The sequence below is a fragment of the Acanthamoeba castellanii genome (assembly GCF_000313135.1).
Source record: "Acanthamoeba castellanii str. Neff unplaced genomic scaffold scf7180000084746, whole genome shotgun sequence".
Lineage (NCBI taxonomy): Eukaryota > Discosea > Longamoebia > Acanthamoebidae > Acanthamoeba > Acanthamoeba castellanii.
Window position 1 is genome coordinate 11860 of NW_004457568.1, and position 21145 is coordinate 33004.

At 66.1% G+C, this 21145-nt stretch overlaps 4 protein-coding genes and 1 pseudogene across 4 annotated transcripts; 3 read left to right on the forward strand and 2 right to left on the reverse strand.

Moving 5' to 3' along the window:
• Positions 1–67: 67 nt before the first annotated feature.
• On the forward strand, positions 68–1613 carry ACA1_184630 (zinc finger, C3HC4 type (RING finger) domain containing protein; the record flags this gene model as incomplete). The annotated part of the gene is given in 7 exon segments (XM_004342456.1): positions 68–332; positions 438–478; positions 549–668; positions 712–954; positions 966–1220; positions 1309–1403; positions 1469–1613. 7 exon segments carry the CDS (start codon positions 68–70, stop codon positions 1611–1613), a joined length of 1164 nt encoding a protein of 387 aa, XP_004342505.1.
• Positions 1614–1704: 91 nt separating this feature from the next.
• Positions 1705–2957, forward strand: ACA1_184640 (uncharacterized protein; the record flags this gene model as incomplete). Its single annotated transcript, XM_004342457.1, has 5 exons — positions 1705–2058; positions 2161–2322; positions 2388–2520; positions 2610–2776; positions 2847–2957. The coding sequence occupies 5 exons, from the start codon at positions 1705–1707 to the stop codon at positions 2955–2957; spliced, it is 927 nt and encodes a 308-aa protein (XP_004342506.1).
• Positions 2958–3152: 195 nt separating this feature from the next.
• Positions 3153–15512, reverse strand: ACA1_184650 (uncharacterized protein; the record flags this gene model as incomplete). Its single annotated transcript, XM_004342458.1, has 1 exon — positions 3153–15512. The coding sequence occupies one exon, from the start codon at positions 15510–15512 to the stop codon at positions 3153–3155; it is 12360 nt and encodes a 4119-aa protein (XP_004342507.1).
• Positions 15513–15553: 41 nt separating this feature from the next.
• ACA1_184660 lies at positions 15554–16435 on the reverse strand (annotated as a pseudogene).
• Positions 16436–17683: 1248 nt separating this feature from the next.
• On the forward strand, positions 17684–20879 carry ACA1_184670 (SPRY domain containing protein; the record flags this gene model as incomplete). The annotated part of the gene is made up of 11 exons (XM_004342459.1): positions 17684–17831; positions 18159–18300; positions 18420–18529; positions 18609–18694; positions 18773–18847; positions 18962–19608; positions 19696–19807; positions 19875–19961; positions 20041–20258; positions 20330–20599; positions 20750–20879. The coding sequence occupies 11 exons, from the start codon at positions 17684–17686 to the stop codon at positions 20877–20879; spliced, it is 2025 nt and encodes a 674-aa protein (XP_004342508.1).
• Between the last annotated feature and the right edge of the window lie 266 nt (positions 20880–21145).

Genomic DNA, 21145 nt, shown 5'->3' on the forward strand with positions numbered 1-21145 from the left:
TCGCGAGAAGGCAAAAAATGCTGTTGGCGCCAATTCGGCGGAAAAGTTTTAATACAAAGGCACAAGGATGGACGCGCACGATGAGGACCTGCGGTTGGCTCTCGAGCTCTCCCTGGTGGAGTCGCTCCAAGCCCCAGGTCCCACGACGCCGTTGCGATCTAGCGCCACGTGGGCGAGAACGAGCACGCAAATCGCGGCGGGGCGAGATGAAGATGAAGAAATGGCCAGGATTTTGCGGCTCGGGCGGGAGGAGCAGGTGGCCGAGGAAGAGCGCATGACGCGACTCGCCCAACGCGAGTCCGAGCGAGAGCACCAGGAGTTTCTCGAGCAACGTGCCCTACAGCGCGCCTTGCGTAGAAGTTCCTCTCCTGTCTCGACCCCCCCTTCTTCGCCATCCTTAGCCTCATCTTCAAGTTCATCTTCTTCGAGCTCTTCAGCCGCAACCCTTGCCGAGGTTCAGCAATGGACCACAGACGATGTACGCCCCCTTTGCACTCAAACTTTATTTCGCCTTTTCCGCTACTTGCTCTTGCTGACATCGGCCACAGGTGTGCGCGTGGCTGGAGAGGGAGGGACTGGGCCGCCACGCCAAGGCCTTCCGAAACGAAGTGGTCGACGGCCCGACCCTGCTCGAGATCGGCGACACCGAGCTGGCCAGCTGTCTCGGCGTCCCGCTGGGCCACCGCCGCCGGATCCTGCGCTTCACCGCAGCCGCACGCCTCCAAAACCAGCCCAAGCCAAACCAACCACAATCACACCTTCAGCAACCGCAGCCACTACACCAACAACTGCACTTTCAGCCTCAGCGACGGCAACAGCATCCACGTCAACAAAGCCCACACCAGCAGCAACGACAGCGAAAACGAGAAAGAGAACGAGAAGAGCAGGAGCGAGAGCGAGAGCGGAGGAAAAGGGAGGAGCGAGAGCGAAGGGAGGAGGACGCACGTCTCGCCCGTGCGCTGCAGGAGGAAGAGGACACACTGCTGGCGAAGCAGCTCGAGCTCGAGTCCAGCCTCGAGGCCGGAGAAGTGATGGACCTCACCGCTCTCGAGGCCGTTTCTGCTGCTGCCGACGCCGCGGCCGCCGCACCACCGGTCCCTGCCCCGATCGCGAGGCTCGCCCCAACCCGGCCTGCGCCGCCGTTGCCGCTCTGGTCGCTCCTCACTCAGCGCCTGGCCCATGCCACGCAGGACGCAGAAGACCACCAGATGTCATACGAGGTACACATGCATCAGCCAGACCATGCGCCGCTCTCGCCTGAGCATGCTGTGATGTTTGTTTGCTGATCCTTGGGGGCTCGGAGCACAGGACTTGGTCAGCTTGCCGAACGTGGCCGTGGGCGTACGCGACATCGACCGGCTACCCACGATGACCTTCAGGGCGGGCATGACCTGCGAACCGTCGTACGTTACCACACCACCATCTGGGGCGTCATGATGCAGTTACTCATCTGTGTCTGTGTGTGCAGGTGCGTGATCTGCCTGAGCGACTTCACCACTGGCGACACCCTTCGGCGGATGGAGTGCATGCACGTCTTCCACAAGGAGTGCGTGGACAAGTGGCTTCAGCAGAGCAAGAAGTGCCCCAGCTGCAACCGTGAGATGGATCTCTAAATGAGCTGTAACGAAATAAATAACAAATAAATACCTGAGAATAAATAATTATAAATAAATAATTATAAATAAAAAATAACCCGCTACAAAGATGGAAGGCAAGAAGATGCAAGAAGGAGACGAAGAGATTCGGGTTGGAGTCCACATACGCGGGTCACCGGCAAGAGCGTCGCCGTTTCCCGTGGCGGCCATCAGCCTGATGCTGCCTCGCTCGGCCTCCATCACTGTACTCAAGGACGTAGTGGCGACGCAGCACGCAGCCAGCGCTCGGCAGCAACCCTTCTCGCTCATTGACCCCTTCGCCCTCATCCGCTCGGCCAAGGTAATCTTTGGCGGCATCGTGCTGAGCGACACCACCACACTTGCACAGGCCGGCGTGCAAGATGGCGCCTCGCTCAATCTCGTCTTGGCATCATCATCTTCTGCACCCTCGTCCCCACCAGTTGTGCCTCATCTCGCTTCATCTTCTACACCGACATCATCTGCACCAATTTCTTCTACTACTTCGCCTCTCTATCCTCTTCCTTCACCTTCTTCTGCGCTCCAGGCGTGCTACCTGAGCTCGCTGCCGCGCATCTCCGAGCTGCATCCCAACGTGGGCCTCACCTCGGGCGGCCAGCGCGTGCTCATCGTCGGGACCAACTTCAGCCGCAACTGCACCTGCCGCTTCGGCCCCGTGCGCAACCTCCCGCTCAAGTACCACAGGCAAGTTCGTGTGTCGTGCGTGTCGTGTCATGCGTGTCGTGTGTCGTGCGTGCGTGTGTCGTGTAGCAGGCCTGTGTGCCGGTTCTCACAACGTTGGCCGCATTCAGTGAGGAGCTGTTGGAGGTGATTGCTCCGCCACACCCGACGGGCGTAGTTTCTGTACAGATCTGCAACCCCTTTCCCTTGGCCATCCTCCGTCGAGGTGCGCTGCCTCTGTCCTGCGATTGTGCGCGTGCGGTGGTGCATGTGCGTGTGCGGTGGTGCGTGCGCCCTGATGAACTTGGCCTTCAGTTATGCGACCCACAGAGAGCGAAGATACCACCGAGACGGAGACCGAGACGGAGGCGGAGACCGATACAGCGAGTCCACTGCCGGGTGCCGGGGCTTCAGGCAGCTGGAGCAACGACGACGTCCTGTTCCATTACATCAGCAGAGAGCAGCTCGAACGCGAGGTGATGGTACGCGTCCCACCATCTGACCCGGCTTTGCTTCCAGAACTCACGCTCGAGAGAGTTGTGGTCGCACCAGGTGCCGGTCGGAGCCGACGCCTGCCGAGAGAAGATAGCGGAGGCGCTCTATGGGATGGGCGCCAGCAGCATCAACTACCGACGCGACGACGAGGACGGCTTCATGGGATGAACACTCACCAGCACACCGACGTTGGTACCGACTCACACCACCGCACACACGTGCGTCGGTCAGGCTAACGTCAGCAACCAGGCCCAAGACGAACGCACCACCGAAGCCCAAGCCGAATCGTGTACAGAGCTTGAGAAATGAAGTGCTTTCATTGATGACACGATGTACAGTGTTTCTCTCTCTCTCTCTCTCGCTCTACAGGCGCGCGACGTCGGTGTCCACGTCGCCGGTGACGCCCTCGTAGCCACCATTGATGGAGCCAAAGGGCGGCGGCACGTACGACCCGGTGTTCTCGCGCCGCCCGAACTCTTCGCCCTGCAGCAGCGGCCTCTCGTTCTCGGCCACCGACAGGCCCAGCTCCTCCGTGGTACCCTTCTTGTTCGTCGACTTCGTGATCACCGGGCACGGCAGGACCAGCACGAAGACGGCGGCCACGGTCGGCAGGAGCGCCCACACGTACCACATGATGAGCGGCAGCAGGCCCGCGCTGTGGTTGAGGGTGAAGAGGAAGGCGAAGCCGCAGCCGGCGCTGGCGAGCGTCGTGACGCCGGAGATGAGGCCCGGGCTCACGCGCCACCAGCCCTTGACCAGCGACGTCAGCACCAGCATGCCGCACAGGCTCGCCACGCCGTCGACGGCCACGGCGACGATCGCGGCAATGAAGATGATTTTGTGCGTCACCTCGTCGTCGTCGTAGCGCAGCCGCGTGAGGATCGACATGCCGACCACCACCGCGGCCAGGAGCAGCGCGGGCGCGGCGGCCGGTACGCGGCGGCTGCGGCTGCGGATGGCGGCGAAGGTGTGGAAGAGCAGCGACGCGACCACGAACAGGCCGCATAGGCCGAGGCCGCCGGTGAACACGCTCCAGCCCACCGACTGGCCGGCGCGGGCCGGCGCCTGGGCGATGACGAAGGGGATGGCGACGGCGGCCAGAGCCGTCACCGCGCGGCGGACCACCGGCACCAGCAGGCGCGACCACGAGTCCCGGAGGAAGAGGGCGCCGAGGCCCAGCGCGCCGAGGCCCAGGAAGACGGCCAGCACGCAGATGTGGAACACGCCGAGCAGGTGGCAGCCCGACACGAACGAGCTCACCATCCAGTAGGCCGCTTCGACGATCGACACCACGCGCGGGTCCCACGTCGTGTCGGACTCGACGAGGCCCGCCAGCGCTGCGGTGATCACGAACGGCCCCCAGGCCGCCGGGATGACGCTGCCGGTGATGACCCACCAGCCAAAGCCGATGGCCATCATGCCGCCGAAGAGCACCAGCACGCTCAGGCCGTAGTCCCATTCGGTGGGCGCGCCCACGGCCATCGGGTGGTGGACCGCGTCGGCGCCGGCGGCGGTGACGAACAGCACGAAGGGCACGTCTTCCCCGGCATCGGCGGCGGTGGAGTGGTTGGCGGAGTGGTTGCTGCTGACAGGGACGACGTTCTTCAATGGCGTCAGGTGGAGCACGGCGCGGAGGCGGTGGTGCTGGTGGTCGAGGTCGAGCGACACGAAGTGGTCGCGCCGGCAGCGCTCAAGCTCGGCGTCGGGCCGGCACGCGAGGTAGGGCTCGAGCCAGGGCGCCTGCCGCACGGTGAGCCACAGCCACGAGTTGCGGTCGGTCTGCTCCGTCGGCTGCAGGCAGTAGCCCTCATCGTCGCCGACGTCGGCCGGCAGCGCTTCGAGGAACTGGGTCGAGAGGTCGGCCTTGATCTCGCGCGTGCGGAGCAGGTTGACCGACGGCGTGCGCGACGGACCGAGCTGAGGCGGGACGAGCGTGGCCGCGGCCGCCTCGCGCACGACGAGCGTGGGCATCTGGAAGGTCGCCGCCGCCGCCGCTGCCGAAGCGCTGGTGTGGTTGAATACGACGCTGTTGATGCCGTCGGCGAGCTCCACGCGCAGGTAGCCCTGCTCTTGCCACGATGCGATGATCCACTCCACGTGCAACAGCGGCTGCTGGTTAAGCTCGCTGCTGACGTCATCGCCAAACTCCCTGCGCGACAGAGCCGAGACGAACGGCGCGGTGCCGTTGGTGGTGTCGTTGCCGTGGGGCGGAGGCGGCGGCACGATGGGCACGAGCGCCTCGACGACCGAGAGCGAGGCCGGGTTGAGCACTACGTCGCGCGCGGTGCCGTTGGTCGCGTTGTGCAGGAGCGCGGCGACGGCGAGCGGGCCGTGGAGCCGCACGCGGGGCATGTGGCGCGGCGACACCAGCGCCGAGCCGTAGAGCGACACCCGCTGCCTGGCGTCCTGCATCAGCAGCGTGGCCCCCGACGCCGCGGTGCCATTGATCGTGGCGTTGTCCGGCACGCCGAGCAGCCAGCGGCAGTAGGGCGCCTCGGCGTTTTCGCTGACGAACAAGTCGAGCGCGCTCGTGTTGGCCGGGCCGAAGACAGGCGGCGCGACGGTGACGATGCCGCCCGCCGCGGTCAGGTCGAGCAGGAAGCGGTCGTCGACGGCCAGCGCGGCGGCCCCGATCGTGGTGCGCACCCAGGGCTGGAGGTCGTCGTCGAGCGTTACGGCCGCCGGGACCTGGAGCAGGTTGACCCGCCGCACCGCGCGATCGGCTCCGAGGCCGCCCAGGCTTAGCGCGGGCGTGGTCAGGTTGACACTCGCCAACCGAAGCCCATAGAACGAGCATGCCTGGGCCGCCGCCACTGCGGTGGCGCTACCCAGCGCCGCGGCGGCCTCGCCAGCGAACCACGGCGAGAAGGGCGTAGACGGCGCGGCGAGCCCGGCGCCCAGCAGGCAGCCGTCGACGAACGACGCGCCGCCGCTGCCGAAGGCGTAGCCGTCGAAGGTCAGTTGCGCGCGTTGGCCCGTGGCGACGATGGCGCGAGTGGCCAGCAGCGCTGGAGCGGCGACGGTGACAGTGGCGTTGACCACCAGCGTAGTGTTCTCCACGCTGGCCAGATAGACCGACGACGCGGACGAGCCGGCTGCGGGCGTATCGGGGGTGACGATGACCAGGTCGGCGAAGGCGGTGCCGGCCACGCGGGCGGCGATGGGGCGCCGGGCGTCGATCTTGAGATGGTCGACGTGGTTGGTGCGCACCTCGAGCAGGCCCACCACGGTGCTGCACAGGCCGGGCGGGTCGATCGAGCGGATGTCGACAGACTGGACCGACGGCCCCGGCGACTGGTCGGCGATGTCGATAGTGGCCTTGGACCGCGAGCCGCTCTCGGCGAGCATAGTGACCGAGAGCCCGACGGACGGCGGCACGTCAACGAGCAGGTCCCAGTCGACGGCGACGGGGAACGGCGGCTGCGGGCGGCCCTTGCCGTTGAGGCTGACGGTGGCCGACTGGGCCGACCCGACGACGTGGTAGATGATGCCCGACTGGGCGTCCATGCTGACCACCTGGCCCGGCACCGTCACATTGATCGTCACCACCGGCCGATCGTCGCCCACGCGGTGGCCGCCTGGCAATGATGACGTGACATTGCTGTCGACAGCAACGCCGTCACCGAGCGGCCCGGCGGGATTGCCGCCGTAGACGAACAGCAGGTCCTGAAGGTGGACCTGCTCGAGGGTGAGCGCCGCGCCGTCGGGGCCGACCGGCGCCACGACGTTGCCGTTGATGCTGGGCGGCACCGGCAGCCCGCCGCTGTAGAAGGCCACCTGGTCTACGTCGGTGTCATCGCCCAGGAGCACGGTCACGTTGCGCACGGGCGAGGCCAGCAGCAGCTGATCTGAGCCGTGGCCCAGATCGAACCGCGCCGTGACCCGACCGACGCCAGCGCTGGCCGGCACCGCGAGCCAGGTGACGTTGTCCGCGCCCGGCCCGAGGCTCACCGCCACGCTGGCCGCCACCACGTCGGCGGCGTAGAACGAGTCGTCGGCCCAGCCCGTGGCGATGGTGACGTTGATCGGCCCCGTGTAGATCACCGGGCACGGGTCGGCGCAGGCCGCGGAGGGCAGGCCGTGCTGGGTCATCAGCCCGCAGAGCCAGGCCGACGGCTTGGTCCCCACATGCACCGGCGACGGCGCACCCGACGACGAGCTGCGGTCGCGCGCGGCGAGGCACGCGCTGTCGAGGTAGTAGTGCTGGGCCGGCGCGCGCGGGCCGGTGCCCGAGGCCAGCCGCACGAGCGCAGATGGGAGCTGTGCGGGCGGCTGGGCGATCGCGACGGGCGCGAGGATGTCCTGCAGCGGGTCGACGCTCACGATCGCGGTCTGGGCCGGGCCGACGTCGACCGTGGTCAGGTGGCCGGCCAGCAGCACCGGGCTGTTGGTCGCCGCGATGCGGGCCTCGTTCACCGTCGTCGCGTTGGTGTCGACAAAGTCGAAGAAGAACTCGGTGCCGGTGGTGCCCTCGGCCATGCGCAGCACCGTGCCGCCTACGCCGAACTGGATCTGGACCCGCTGGATCTGGTCGAACATGAGGTGGAAGAAGCTGCCGTCGCCCTCCACGTCGTAGATCAAGATGGCGTTCTCCTGCACGTCGTACTGGAGCGGCCGCGTCTCGGCCGACGCCTCGATAATCACGCTCACCGTCTGGCCGCCGGCGCCGCCGGGCGGAATGGCGTCGAGCCACACAGTGCAGCGCATGTCGGTCACCCGCTGGTTGTTGCCGATGCGCAGCTCGTGGTCCCCGCCGTCGCGGAACGAGTACCGCACCTCGGACTTGCCGTCGCAGCCGGTGATCTGCTGAGCGATGGTGCTGCCGGGCGCGCCGTGGGCCACGATCACGACCGAGTCGTCGCGCTCCGGCGCCAACAGGGTCACCCGCGACCGCGTGTTGGGCGCGCCGTGGACCAGGTACGTGCGCCGCTCGACGCTGCTGTGCCGCAGCGTGTTGGCCACGCCCAGCGCGTTCTCGACCACGAGCCACGCGGGCGTCACCGTCACGTCGAGCTCCACGCCGGCGTCGGTCACAATCGTCACCTCGCTCGCGTCGACGCCCGCGCCGCCCGCGATCGTCGTGCTGCCGTGCAGGAGGTGCATGCCCTGGACCACGAACAGATCGTCGGCCACGCCGCCCGTCACGCTCGCGGTCACGCCCGCCCGCACGTCGGCCAGCGTGTAGGTGGCGGGCCGCTGGAGGTCGCCCGATACGGTGAGGACCTGGTAGGCCGCCGGCAGCGTCACCTGGGCCGCGCTGGGGCCGTCGATGGCCGAGAGCGAGCCCGACGCGATCGTGAGCTGCGTGGCGGTGATGGTGCTCGACACGGCCCAGGCCTCGCCCGACAGGGTGAGCGGGTGCGGGTAGGCCGCCGCGGCGCCCGCGAGCGACACGTTGTTGGTCACCATCGACTCGAGCAGCGTCGCGCAGGGCACGCCCCACACGCCGTAGGCCACGCCCGTCGTGGGCTGCGCGACGTGGAGCAGCGCGCAGGTCGACACCGTCACGCCGGGCGCCGTGTCGGGCGACACCACCTGCGGCGACACGGTCATCGCGCTCACGCCGGGGTACTCGGAGACGAGGAAGCGCAGGGTGGCGGTGGCATAGGCCGGCATGGCGACAGTCTGGGCCACGTAGCCGACGGCCCAGGTGAAGGGCGTGGCGCCCGGGTTGCCGTAGGCCGCGATGGCCTGGCCCGAGGGGAGGCCCGCGCGCGACAGGTGCGGCGCGCCTGAGCCCACCCCGATGCCCATCGGCGCAAAGTCCACCGTCAGTCCCGCCGGCGTCTGGTAGATCGAGTACGTCAGGTCCGTCTGGTCCGCCGCACGCATCTCCGCCATCGGCTTCATCATCGTCATCATCGTTGTGTTCATCATCATCGTGCCGTCATCATCATCGTTGACGATGACGCCGTGGCCGTTGTAGTAGCCATCACCATCATCATCATCATCGTAGCCGAGAGCAGAGTGGCCGGTCTGCGGGTTGAAGGCGACCATGCCGAGGTTGACGGAGGACTGCGAGCCCGAGGCGGCGGCGATGGAGTCGAAGAGGCGGCGCGAGTTGTCGTAGAGCGGCCACGACCGGTCCCAGTGCTTGTTGAAGAGGGTCCAGCACTTGCGCTTCCACAGCAGCCGGATGCAGGCCTGGATCTTGATGCCGAACCCGGCGCGCAGGACGAGGCGCAGGCGCACGGCGCCCTTGATGCCGTTGAGGCGCACCAGGTAGGCGATCTCGTTGAAGGTGACCCAGCCGTCGCTGTCGATGTCGACAAAGGCGGCGTCGCCCTCGAGCGTGATGGTGAGGTAGACCTCGCCGCGGAAGATGAAGATGCTGACGCCGACGCCGCCCTTGAAGCCGATGGCGGCCTGGACGGGCCACCGCTCGGAGCCGTCGTCGTTGCGGGTGGGCAGGGCCAGGGCGCCGAAGAGGGCGCCCGGCGAGCCGGTCTTGTAGGCGTCGGCCAGGCCCGAGTACATGAGGGCCACGCCGCCGAAGCTCAGCGTGAACCGCGCGTTGACGCCCAGCACCAGATCGACGCGCGGGAAGACCCACACGGGGATCCACCACTCCTTGGACACGAAGAAGGTGACGTCGGGCAGCGTGACGCCGGCCAGCGGGAAGTCCTGGCCGAGCATGGCGCTCACCAGGTTCTGGCCGATGTTGTCGAACATGTAGAGCCGCACGCCGAAGTGGCCCGAGGTGACGACGCCGGCGTAGAAGGCCGACACGGTGTGCTTGAGCTGCGGGTTGGCGTCGGCGGTGCCGTTGAACTGGAGGCCGCCGGGCGGGATGGCGCCGTCGTAGATGGGGATCGGCACCGGCGTGTTGAAGTCGACGACGAAGTCGCGCACCAGCTGGACGACGTTGCACCCGTCGCCCTCGAGCGCGGCCGCGATCTGGCGCACGGTGTCGAGCTTGTGGTAGATGTCGACAAAGGTGCGCAGGGCGTCGACGACGCCGTTGAGCTGGCACTCGCCGTTGACCCGGCACGCGTAGATGAGGAGCTGGATCATGTTGAGGTCGTGGCCGAACACGTCGGAGAGGCCCGGGATCGGGCGCAGGAGCAGGCCGTTGGGGCCGAGCACGGGCTCGAGAGGGCGCAGGAGCCGGTCGACGGTCTGCGACACCGTTGACGACACGACGTGCGACAGGAGGCGGCCCACGCAGAAGCGGATGTCGGTCAGCGCGAACTTGGGCACCAGCGCCTGGTTGGGCGCGCGCAGGTCCCAGCCCCAGGTGAGGTTGAGCGCGGCCTGCCAGTGGGGCAGGGCGTCGAGCGCGTCGGGCGCGTGGGCCAACCGCTCGGCCAGCTTGCCGCCCAGGCCCAGCTCGGCCTTGCCGTAGATCTGCGCCCGCACGGCGAGGTCCACCTGGAAGCGGGGGTCGACGGTGAGCCGGCCCTCGAGCAGCTTGGGCTGGTCGATCGAGAGGTCGGCCCCGATCCAGCCGATGGTGCCCGACAGGCCGCAGCCGCCCACCACCTCGAGCGCGATGTCACCCGTGAAGACCTCGGGCGACTGGTCGAAGCGGAAGTCGAGGCCGTGGGTGCGGTTGAAGGCCATGACGAACTGCAGGTCCCACTCCATGACCACCGCGCCGGCGCACTTGAGGTCGAGCGCCGCGAAGCCGTGGCCGCCCAGGCTGAACCCGAGCCGGGCGAGGGGCCGCGAGTTGGTGCCGCGGAAGTGGAGCGGCCACACGTACTCGGGGGACGTGACGTCGGGCACGGCCGGGCACTCGGCCAGCACCGGCGCCAGCTCGCGGCACAGGGCCTTGGTGATGAGCGTGAGCACCAGCTGGTCCAGCTTCTGCATGTCGGCCGTCGTGTTGCGCTGCAGCAGCGACGTCGTGATGCCGTTGATGGCCGTCGTGAGCCGGTTCATGGCGTCGGCGCCGTTCATCCGCCCGACGCTGTCGGTCATCAGCGCCGTGACCAGTTTGTCGATCAGCGGCACCACGGGGCCGCCGGCCCGCAGCGGCCCGGTGTGGCCGAACAGGCGGCCCAGGAACTGGGCGAAGCCCGACTCCCACTGGGCCAGGAAGCGCGACGAGAAGTAGTCCAGCAGGGACTGCTTGAGGAGGGCCTTGAGCAGCTCCTGCGCGAAGCCCTGGCCGCAGCCGCGCTGCGACACGCTGGGGCGCTGGCCGCCGGCGAGGAAGGCCCCCAGGTCGGGCACGCCGACGTCGATCGAGCACTGCACGCTGGTGCTGAAGCCCACCACGGCCGTGAAGCCCGCATTGCCCGAGATCTCGAGCCGGCCCTGCGTGTCGATCAAGGCCCCGGCCTCGGGGCTCGACCAAGTGTCGACCGTCACAAGCTCTGTCGACGACAACGACTTTTCGGCGGAAACAAACTCGAGCGCGGTGACGTCAGCGGCTGACGTGGGCAGGAGGCGGACGATGAGGGTGGCGGGGTCGCCCAGCCAGGCGTGGGCCGTGAGCAGGTTGAGCGAGACCGGGCCGAAGTAGAACCGCAGCGTGCCCTGCACGTCGAACCCGGCCCGCGCCGAGAAGTAGGTCCCGGCCGGGTCGAGCCCGAACGACACCCCGCCTTCATCGCCGCCGAAGCGGGCCAGCAGCCGCATGCGGAAGTCGAACTCGCCCAGCAGGGACAGGTCGCCGCTGGCGCCGAGGCCCACCGGCACCTGCGCGTTGTTGAAGAGCGAGCTGGTGTCGAACCGCAGCTGGTCGACGTAGGAGCGGTTGAAGGGCACCACGACCAGGTCGACCGTGAGGCCCGCTTCGGACAGGGTCGCGTTGGCGCAGGCCGTCGTGGTGCCGCCGAAGGCGCCGCGGGCCACGCGGCAGTAGGTGCCCAGCGAGAAGGGCTCGTGGTTGACGCACACGCTGGTGTGGAGCTCGGCGAGCGACGAGGCGAGGCTGTCGGACAGGAGCGACCCGAAGCCGTGCTGGCTGAAGGGCAGCCGCACGCCGGCGGCCTTGGCCGTGACGATGGCCTGCGACACGTTGGAGGCCAGGCCCATCCACGTGCAGATCGAGTCGTTGGTATGCAACAGGCTGCGGAATGTGTCGACAGCCTGCGCGGTGCCGTTGAACTCGGCTGTCCAGCTGGTGAGCGCCTGCGTGGTCAGGGCCTTGAGCGCATCGAGGCTGTCGACGGCCCAGCGGCCCTCCTGGGCGAATCGCACGTCGGGCAGGTCCGTGTCGACGCGCTGGAGGTCGGTCATCTGCAGGCCGCCCACCGCGGCCGAGTTGTTGAGGGCCACGCCCACCGCGAACTGGTCGAAGAAGGTCTCGCGCGGCGGGTACAGCTCGGCCATGGTCTGGTAGCGCCCCACGCCCTTGACCTCGACCTCGACCTGGCTCAGCGCCGCGTGCTGGCCCGACGTGAACCCGAGAATGGCGATGCGGCCCTCGGCCGTGGGCGCCGCGCGCCGGTTGCTGCGGCCTTCGCCGTCGAGCAGCGCGCCCACGGTCTCGACCCGCGTCGCGAGGCGCATGGCCACGTCGCGCGCCAGCACCACCGACTGCGAGGGCACGTTGGAGGCGTTGGTCAGGGCCGGCAGCTGCGACGTGGCCTCGAGGCCGAACGCCGTCGGCACCGCCCACCGCCCGTCGGCCAGCTGGTGGGGTCCCAGGTCGAAGCGGATCTGTGTCACGGGGTAGATTAGCCCGTCGCTGGGCATCTCGTACACGGCCAACATGGGCCGCAGGGCCGGGTCGATCTGGGGCACGACGTCGTCGATCAGGGCCGCGCTCAGCAGCTTGCCGGGCAGCAGGGTGATGAGCTGGCGCGCGCCGACGTTGGCCGGCGGGGCCGACGTCGAGAGGATCTGGGCACCCATGATGAGCGCGAACGTGTTGTCGGGCGCGGCGGGCACGAGCGTGGCGTTGGCCGTCGTGTTGACGCCGTCGTAGTTGGTGCTGAGGCTGATGTTGCCGCGGCCGCCCAGCGGCGGCGCGCCGAACACGGTCACCAAGGCGGCCGACAGGGACGAGCGCACGGTGCCGGTGCCCACGTCGGTGTGCGACTGGAGCTGGAGCACGCCGTCGGCGGTGCTCATCTGGGCGTCGAGCTCGAACTGGTGGTCGACCGCAGTGTGCTGGGCCTCGACGCGGATAGCCACGGCGGGCAGCCGCGGCGGGTAGTAGGCGGCCAGCTCGGGCGGCACCACCACGCCGGCCTCGGCCGTGGTCCACTCGGGCACCGCCACCAGTGCAGCGTCGGCGGGGTCGGCATCGTCGTGGGTCAGGACCGCGGCCAGCAGGCGCGCCAGGTCGGTCCACGTCGCGAAGGCCGGCTTGGGCGTGGAGATGTAGGTCGAGGTGCCGAAGGTGATGTTGGCCGTCGGCGGCATCGGATCGGTGGCGATGGCGAAGTTCCACACGATGCCCGGCACGGCGGGGAACAGGCCCACGTGGCCGCACTGCCGGTCGCTTTCGTTGGGGGTGACCACGCGCTCGACGTCGATCACCTGGGCCTCGAGATAGCCCGCGAGGCCGCACCCGGCCAGCATCGTGGCGATGTCGGCCCGCAGGGCGTCGAGGCTGGTCGGCGCCAGCGGCGCGGCGGCCTCGCAGCGCACCGGGTCGAAGTCGTTGATGCTCACGTTGAAGGCGAGCGGTGTGGACGCGCCGGTGGCAGTGCAGAAGGTGGCGGACTGGACCAGCCGCGCGGCGCCGAGGGTCGGGTCGGCCGCGGTGGTGAGCCACGGCTTGACGGCCGTGACCAGTTCGTTGAACTGGGTGATGGAGCCGAGCGGCTTCTTGAGCGGCGGCACAGCGATGTTGAGCGCGCCGGTGAAGGCCTGCGTGAGGGCGGGCAGAAGGGCCTCGCCCAGGGCCGACACCAGGCGCGACGGGCTGATGGTGCGCGTGCCCATCGTCGCGTCGCTGCCATCGGCGGCCTGCGTGACCACCAGCACGGCGGGCACCAGCTGGTCCACCAGATCGTCGTCCGAGATCTCGGCCCGCAGCGCCAGCGGCTCCTGATTCTTGGAATTCGTTGAATTCGTCGCATTCCTCACAGTCGTTGGCTGCGACGCGGCGACGTCGAGGCCGAGGCTCAGCTTGGCGCCGCCGCCCGGGAGGCTGACGTCGATCGCGGCCGAGCCGTTGGTGACCGCGCCCGAGAGCATGTGGTACGTGAAGGGGATCGCCCAGCTGCCGGTGAGCCGACCGCCGCCGCGCACGCCGAACGAGACCCCCGTTGCGGCCGACGCGCTCACGCTGAACCGCAGCCGCGTGGTGAGCGCGAGCGGGATCGCCAGGCGCGCCGTGTCGGCGATCGAGTCCCAGGTCGTGCCAGCGCTCGACAGCTGCACGCGCCGCTGGCTATGCACCACCAGCGACACGTCCATCGTTTGCGATGCACCGACCAGCGGCACCACGTGGGCGTGCACCACGACGGTGGCGTCGCCCGCGGCGTGGGCCTCGATGTCGGCCTTCATCCGCTGCGCCAGCGCCCAGCCGCGCATGGCCGGGGCCACGTTGGCGGTGATGTTGGTCCCAAGGGCCGAGATCATGTCGGCCAGGCGCGTGCTTGCCGACATGCGACCAAAGTCGACGTCGACGAACGGTCGCACGACGCCGCGCGCCCAGGTCACTTCGGCCACGCCGTTGGCGATGGTCTGGAGCTGCGGGCCGAGGGCCGACACGTTGGTCCACGGGCCGTCGATGGCCAGCTGGCCCTCGAGCGTGAGGCCCACCGTGCTGCCCATGGCGCCCTGGAGGGCCGACGCCGGCGTGGCGCTGATGGTTGCCGCCGCGCCGGCGGCCGAGGAGAAGTCGTAGGTGATGTCGGCCGCGGTGAAGAGCGCGCTCGACACGCCCGCGAAGTCGGCCTTGAGCGAGGCCACGGCCGAGTACTGCGGCGCGACCTCTACGGCCACCGCGCTCGTTGAGCAGTTGATGGTCACGGCCGCGGTGAAGAAGCCGGTGAGGCTGGCCTTGGCGTTGGAGAGGTCCGACGACACGGTCGGCACGACGTAGGAGTTGGTGATGCCACCGTACTTGGCCTTGACGGCGCTGCCCAGCGCGTCGAGCGCACGGTTGGCCTGGGCCACGATGGTGGCCGCGGTGGTGGTGTTGTCCGAATCGGCGGTGAGCTGCGTGGGCGGGAGGCCGAAGTCGACCGACAGAGTGGCCAGCTGGCCGTCGGCGGACACGAAGAGCTGGTGCTGGTGGCGCCGGGCGTGGTATGCGAGGAATCCGAGCCAGGTCGGCTGCAGCGCCTGCGCGGCGTAGGCCTCGACCGCGGCCGACACCGCCGCAGACTCGCTCGGGAACAGGTCCGCTAGCCGGGCGTCGATCGGTGTCACGTCCGTCGCCAGCCGGCGCTGCACGGCCGCAAAGAACGCCGTCGCGTTGGCCTTGAGTGTCGACACGCTCAGCGCGCGGTCGGCCAGGAGAAGGCCGCCGCCGTCCGACCCGAACAGATCGCCGGGCGCCACCGTGAAGAGCTCCACCGTAGGCCCGGCCGTGCCGTTCTTCTCGGTCGCACGCAGCACGCTGCCGGCCATCCAGCCGTGGCTAGCGAGCGGAATGGCCCGCAGGAGGCCCACCGACGTGCGCTGGTCGGTGAGCGCCGACAGGGGCCAGTCGGCCACCGAGTCGCTCAGTGGCGCCGTCACGGAGAGCGCAATGCCGATGAACGAGCCGTTCTGGCCGGTGCAGCGGAACAGGGCCTCGCTGCGTGCGCTCATGCCGCGCACCCGCACCGACGCGTGTGTGAAGTCGGCGCCGGCCGCGGGCGAGTACATGACAGCGAGATCGACGCTTAGCCACGCCCGCAGCGAGTCGATCACCACCGCCGGCGATGCGCACAGGTTGGTGTCGCCCTGGCGGTGGACCGAGGCGTTGACGATCTGCTCGAGCGCGGCGACGAAAGGCAGCCCGGCGCACGAGGCCCCGCGGCACTCGGCCCGGCTCTGCAAGACGAGGCCCGTGGCAGCCGCGGCCGAGGCCGAGCGCCACACCTGGCCGCCCACGGCGTCGGCCGCGGTCACCGGCGTGAGCGACGATGCGTTGAGGAAGGCTCCGCGCAGCGTGGCGTCGGTCAGCGCCGACGGCGTCGTGTCGAAGAGCACCTGCCGTAGGGCCGGGCTGCCGGCGGCCTCGCGCACCGTGGCGGCCACTTCGAGCAGCTCGTCGCTGATCGCGTCACCACTCACAACCGCGGCGGGCAGCGTGCCGTCGAACAGATCGGCGTCGTAGAGCACCAGCGAGCCCGCAGCGGCGCCGATGGGCTTCTGGAGGGCGCCGTACCAGCCGATGGGCAGGCTGGCGGCGGCTTCGAGCGGCAGGCCGCCGGCGAGGGTCTTGGTCACCACGCCCGACAGCTCGCTCACGCTGGCAAAGCCGGGCTTGGCGAGGGTAAGCCGGAAGGCGATGGTGATGTTGAGCAGCTCGAGCCGCGCGCCGTCGGTTGACAGGCGCGCGGTCACCGAGCGCCAAACGCGGCCGTTGGAGGAGGCGAGGCCCTGGAGCTGGGCCAGGTCGGTCGAGATGCGGAGCGACGGCTGCGGTTGCCAGTCGGCGTCGGCGAAGGTGAACGAGGCGCCGGCGTTGCGGGCGCAGGCGTCCCTCACCCAGGCGAGGTCGTTCCACGCTGACGACGTCGCGGCGGTGGTGGGCGTGGCCAAGCCATCGACCGGTCCCGGAGCGGTTGCTGTGCACGTGCCATAAAATAAATATTAAAATTATGATTATGATGTTGATCTTAACCATCTGCTGCAGACGACAAAGGATCTTCACAAAAGAAGATAATAAACGGGCCTTTAAACGATGCATTTACGGATTTAAAAAAACAACGGATCGGAACTTGAAGATTGACAAAGAACGAAAGCGAAGACAAAAACGAAACGATGAAGAACGGGGGGGGGAGGTGTACCGGAGTGATAGTTGACAACGGCGCAGAGACGAGGCACGGAGGCCGACGATACGTCGACGCAGGAGATTGACAGAAATAAAAAGAGATGAAAGAAGAGGAGTAGAGGCACCGGGCACCGCGGGGACCTCAAACCCCACGACGCCATGATGCGTGAGCTGCGGAGGGAAGATATATGGCAGTATGTGGCGAGAGCGAGTTCACCACGAACGTCCTGCGGGGCACGCGGTGTGGTTCGCAGCCAATGGCCTTGAGGCAGACAGTGTGCAATTGGGGTTTTTGCCCGGGACCATCAAGCCAAAGTCGAGCGAAGGGGCGCCAGAAACGGCCACGGCGGTGTCGTCTTTCTGAACATGTCACGCCCATCTGTTCTGCCAATTGGAAGCATGCAATATACTCTCGATATTGCAACAGCTGAACGCCCAGTATCTTTCTACACTGAAGGTTGTCAACAAGCATGTATTTTCGCCCAATGATGATAACCAGTAGGTCAAGGACAGGCTAACTTCAATCTCTTTTGAACCAATAATAAGAACACTCTCACTTCATAGGTAAGGTTCCTTGTGGAGTGGATTGAAGGGGTGCATGCTCTTGACTGTGCATGAATGGGAGATCACCACGAAATATGTGAAGAATGGAACGAAATTGTTTGCGAGACGGATCCAAGGCTGCTGAAAATTTGAGGGTCAAAGTGGGGTAAACGTCGCAGGAAAATTTCGGGCAAGGCGTTGCGGCGAGTGGCTTGCGGTGCACGCGCCTGTCAACCACATCGCCCCCACCCAAACTAAAGGTAAACACAAGTCGCCAGCACTCACCTTCACCATCCTTGCACATCGCCCCAAGCGCTCATCCAGCAGCCCACACCCAGTACCTACCTACACATCAATTTTTGTTTTATGCGTTTCTATTTCATTTATTTATTATTTATTGCAGCCTTGCTGACTGACCGAGCCCCCCCCCTCTCTAGAAGTAGAGCATCAAAATATATCACTTGAAGCGTTTGCCACCACAAAGCGAGGCAGAGAGAGAGGGAGAACAGGGAAGATGTCGACGAGCCTGGTGTGTCTGCTGGCGGCGTGCTGCTGGCCGTCGAACGACAAGGACGTGACCGACGCCATCAAGCAGTGCATGGATGACGACGACCAGACGGCACACACCGCCATGCGCACCCTGGCCGCCCAAGCCGAAGACGGTACGCGTACCCCCCCCCCAGCACCACCCATCCGCCTACCAGCACCGTCACCACGGCCCGTGTAATTCTACAGCACCACAAATTCCACGAACGCGTTGGCGATAGCCCAGGATGGGACTCCCACGCATTGGTCGTCAGCACAATTCGTTTTCTCAGTGATACATGAAACCGTTCTCGACTATTACTTACTTTGTTGGGGTTGGTTGGTTGGTTGGTGTCTTCTTTTTCTGGTGGTCCTGGATTCACAACATGTAATGGCCCGACACTCACTTCATGTCCTCCTTCTGTGTCGTTGGCCGTGTGCCGTGTGGGCGTGGTGTGCAACAGACGAAATGTGGGTGGAGATAGTGATGAAGGTGGCGCGCAAGTTCGGCCAGAAGCAGTGGCGCAGGAAGGACGGCCAGCGCACAGACGCCGCCACCCAGCTTCTCCTGCTCATGGAGCTCATGCCCCTGTGCGACTCGCGAAGGTGCACACGCACACGCACACGCACACGCACACGCACACGCACACGCACACGCACACGCAGAACACCAGAGCAGTTGTTGTTCCTTTTGGCTCACCATGGTGTGTTGCGATGTTCTACAGGGCTCTGAACACGAGTGAGGATCTGCTGTCGTTCGCTCGCGACGAGGCCAACGCCGGCCAAATGCGCAATGCGCTGGTGGCGTGGAACGCCTTCGCCGGCAAATTCGATCGTACGCAATCTTTGCATGCGGCCCGCGCACACCGCACGCAATGTTCACGTGTCTCACTCTTCGTGTGAACTCGTTGCAGTGCGTGTTGGGTCGCGCATGTTGACCGACGACGTGCTGCTGTTCCTCATGGACAACGCCAACCACCGCTACACGACCGACTCCGAGGTCGGTTCCTTTTCCGCGTCTTTGTGTGCGAACACTGTAATTTCACATCATGCTCACTCTGTCCGTGAATCATTGCAGGTCTGCATGCACGCGCTGCTCACGTTGGAAAAGTTCAGCAAGACGGGCCCCGACAACGCGCGCCGTATCAGCGAGGTGACCATCCACCCCTCGCTTTCGTTCACTCTCATGTTGTTGTTGTTGTTGTTGTTGTTGTTGTTGTTGTTGTTGTTGTTTGTTGTTGTTGGCTCACTTCTTGATCCTCATCAGCTGGGCTATTTCGAGCGGCTCGAGGAGCTGTTGCACTATTCGAACGACCACCAGCTCCGGCTCGTGTGCGAGTGGGGCCTGGCCCACGGATCGACGCGCTCTGGCGTGGTCGGCACTGACGCCGCCGCCGCCGCGCGGAAGAGGAAACGTGGCGTTCATGCCGGGAGCGGGGGAGGCAGTAGCAGCGACAGTGACCGGGAGGAGAACACGCCCGGACGTGAGAAGAAGCCAAAGAAGATTCTCCACGTCGCTGCTGCCGCCGCCACTACTGCGACCAATGCGATGGGAGACGGCGATCAGGCTGCCGCCGCCGCGGAGGAGCGCCAGGTGAGCAGCCAACACAACGGGGCCAGGCGAGGCAGCAAGAGCAGTCGAAGCCGGCGGCGAAGAGAAGAAGAAGCTGCGGCGGCGGAGGCGCTTAGCGGCGGCGGCGGTGGTGCTGGTGGAGACGGGGAGGAGGATGGGGACGAGCTGGACTTCCACGAAATGGACCTCGAGAGCCGGATGCCGCCGGGCAAGCAGGTGACGCTCAGCTTCGCGGACCGGACCAACTTCATCAAGCTCTCCGCGGACTGCTACGAGGTGCGGAACGATTCGGCGTCGTTCGGGAGCATCAGGGCCAACTGCTATGTATCAGCTGTAGATAGGTACGTTCATTCTTTTCTTTTTGTACAATAGTGTTTTATTTTCCATTAGATGAGCTCACTTTTGAGTGGGCACTACGGCACGCGTAGAAATGGGAGGGGGTACAGGGAGGGCGGGAGGTGGTACTACGAGGTCACCCTCCGCACGGGCGGCATCATGCAGGTCGGGTGGGCCACCAAGGACTCTGTCTTCAAGCCTGAGGTACCTAACTCGCGCCTCATAGGGCGACTGACGAAGGAATGCTATGCTAACTATGTGGCCTGTATAGGAGGGCTCGGGCATCGGCGACGACTTCTTCTCCTACGCCTACGACGGGTGCCGCAGGCAGGCGTGGCACGCAGCCACATCCGCACCGGTATGCCGCTAATCTCATAGGCCTACGCCCCTTGCGTTTTTATGGTGTGCTGACTGAGCTGTGTGCGTGCGTGTCGCAGTGTGGGCGCAAGGAGAGGCGGTGGAAGGCCGGCGATGTGGTCGGCTGCCTCTTCGACACGAAGCACGGGGTCATGGCGTTCACGCTCAACGGAAAGTTCAGCCGGGAGCTGGGCTCCCGCACCTTTGTCGGCGTGCGCCACGGGCTGGCCTTCTACCCGGCCCTCAGCCTCGGCGCCTTCCAGCAGTGTCGCTTCAATTTTGGCTCCGAACCCTTCAAGTACGTCGCACACGTGTGTCGTGCGTGTCGTGCTTTGCACAACGTTTACTGACCGCACTCATCATTCGCAGATTCCAGCCCGCGGGTTACCAGAGCGTGAACGAGTTCGCGACGCGCTACGACATTGCGCTGGAGGAGAGTACCGAGAGCGCGGCGGAGGGCGAGCGACCCGGCGCCGGCATGGCGTGGTCCGCGCACGCCGGAGCACAGGGCGGCGTAGTCGATGACCCCACAGACCAACTGGACGACGACGAGCTGTGCAAGATCTGCTACGCACAGGAGGATGACATCAAGCTCCATCCCTGCGGCCATCAGGAAATCTGCTTTGCTTGTTCCATACGGTACGGTGTCTGATGTTTGGCTTCTGTGACCACGACACACAGACCACACAGACCACACACTGACCACACACACAATGTGGTTTGTACCTTGCCTAACCAATCCCTGCTTTGTGTTTCATGTAGGTTGACGGTGTGTCCAGTGTGTCGCAGTCCGATCGATGATAGGGAGCACACCAAGAAGAAGGAGGAGGTGGCAGCCAAGCTGCAGCCTGTCCCCACCACGACTCTTCCCACCCATCAGCACCACCATCACAATCAGCCCTTGCTGGTCCAGCTGTAAATCATCACCCTGCACAGCCACCATTTGGTCTGTCGTGTACATACTGCACATAGCCTGTAAAGAGGAAAACACTTCCCTCCTTCTTCATCCTCCCAAGACCAAGTATTTCCAAGAATAAAAACAACTTTTACAGATTTCTCACCAAGCGCATACAGCAGCAACATGCTGCGGGCGGCTGATGCATGGATCACCAAGGGCACCTCTCGCTTTGCGTCTATGGCAGGGGGCACCGTGCTACGATCAACTGCAGCTCTGCACGTTCTAGA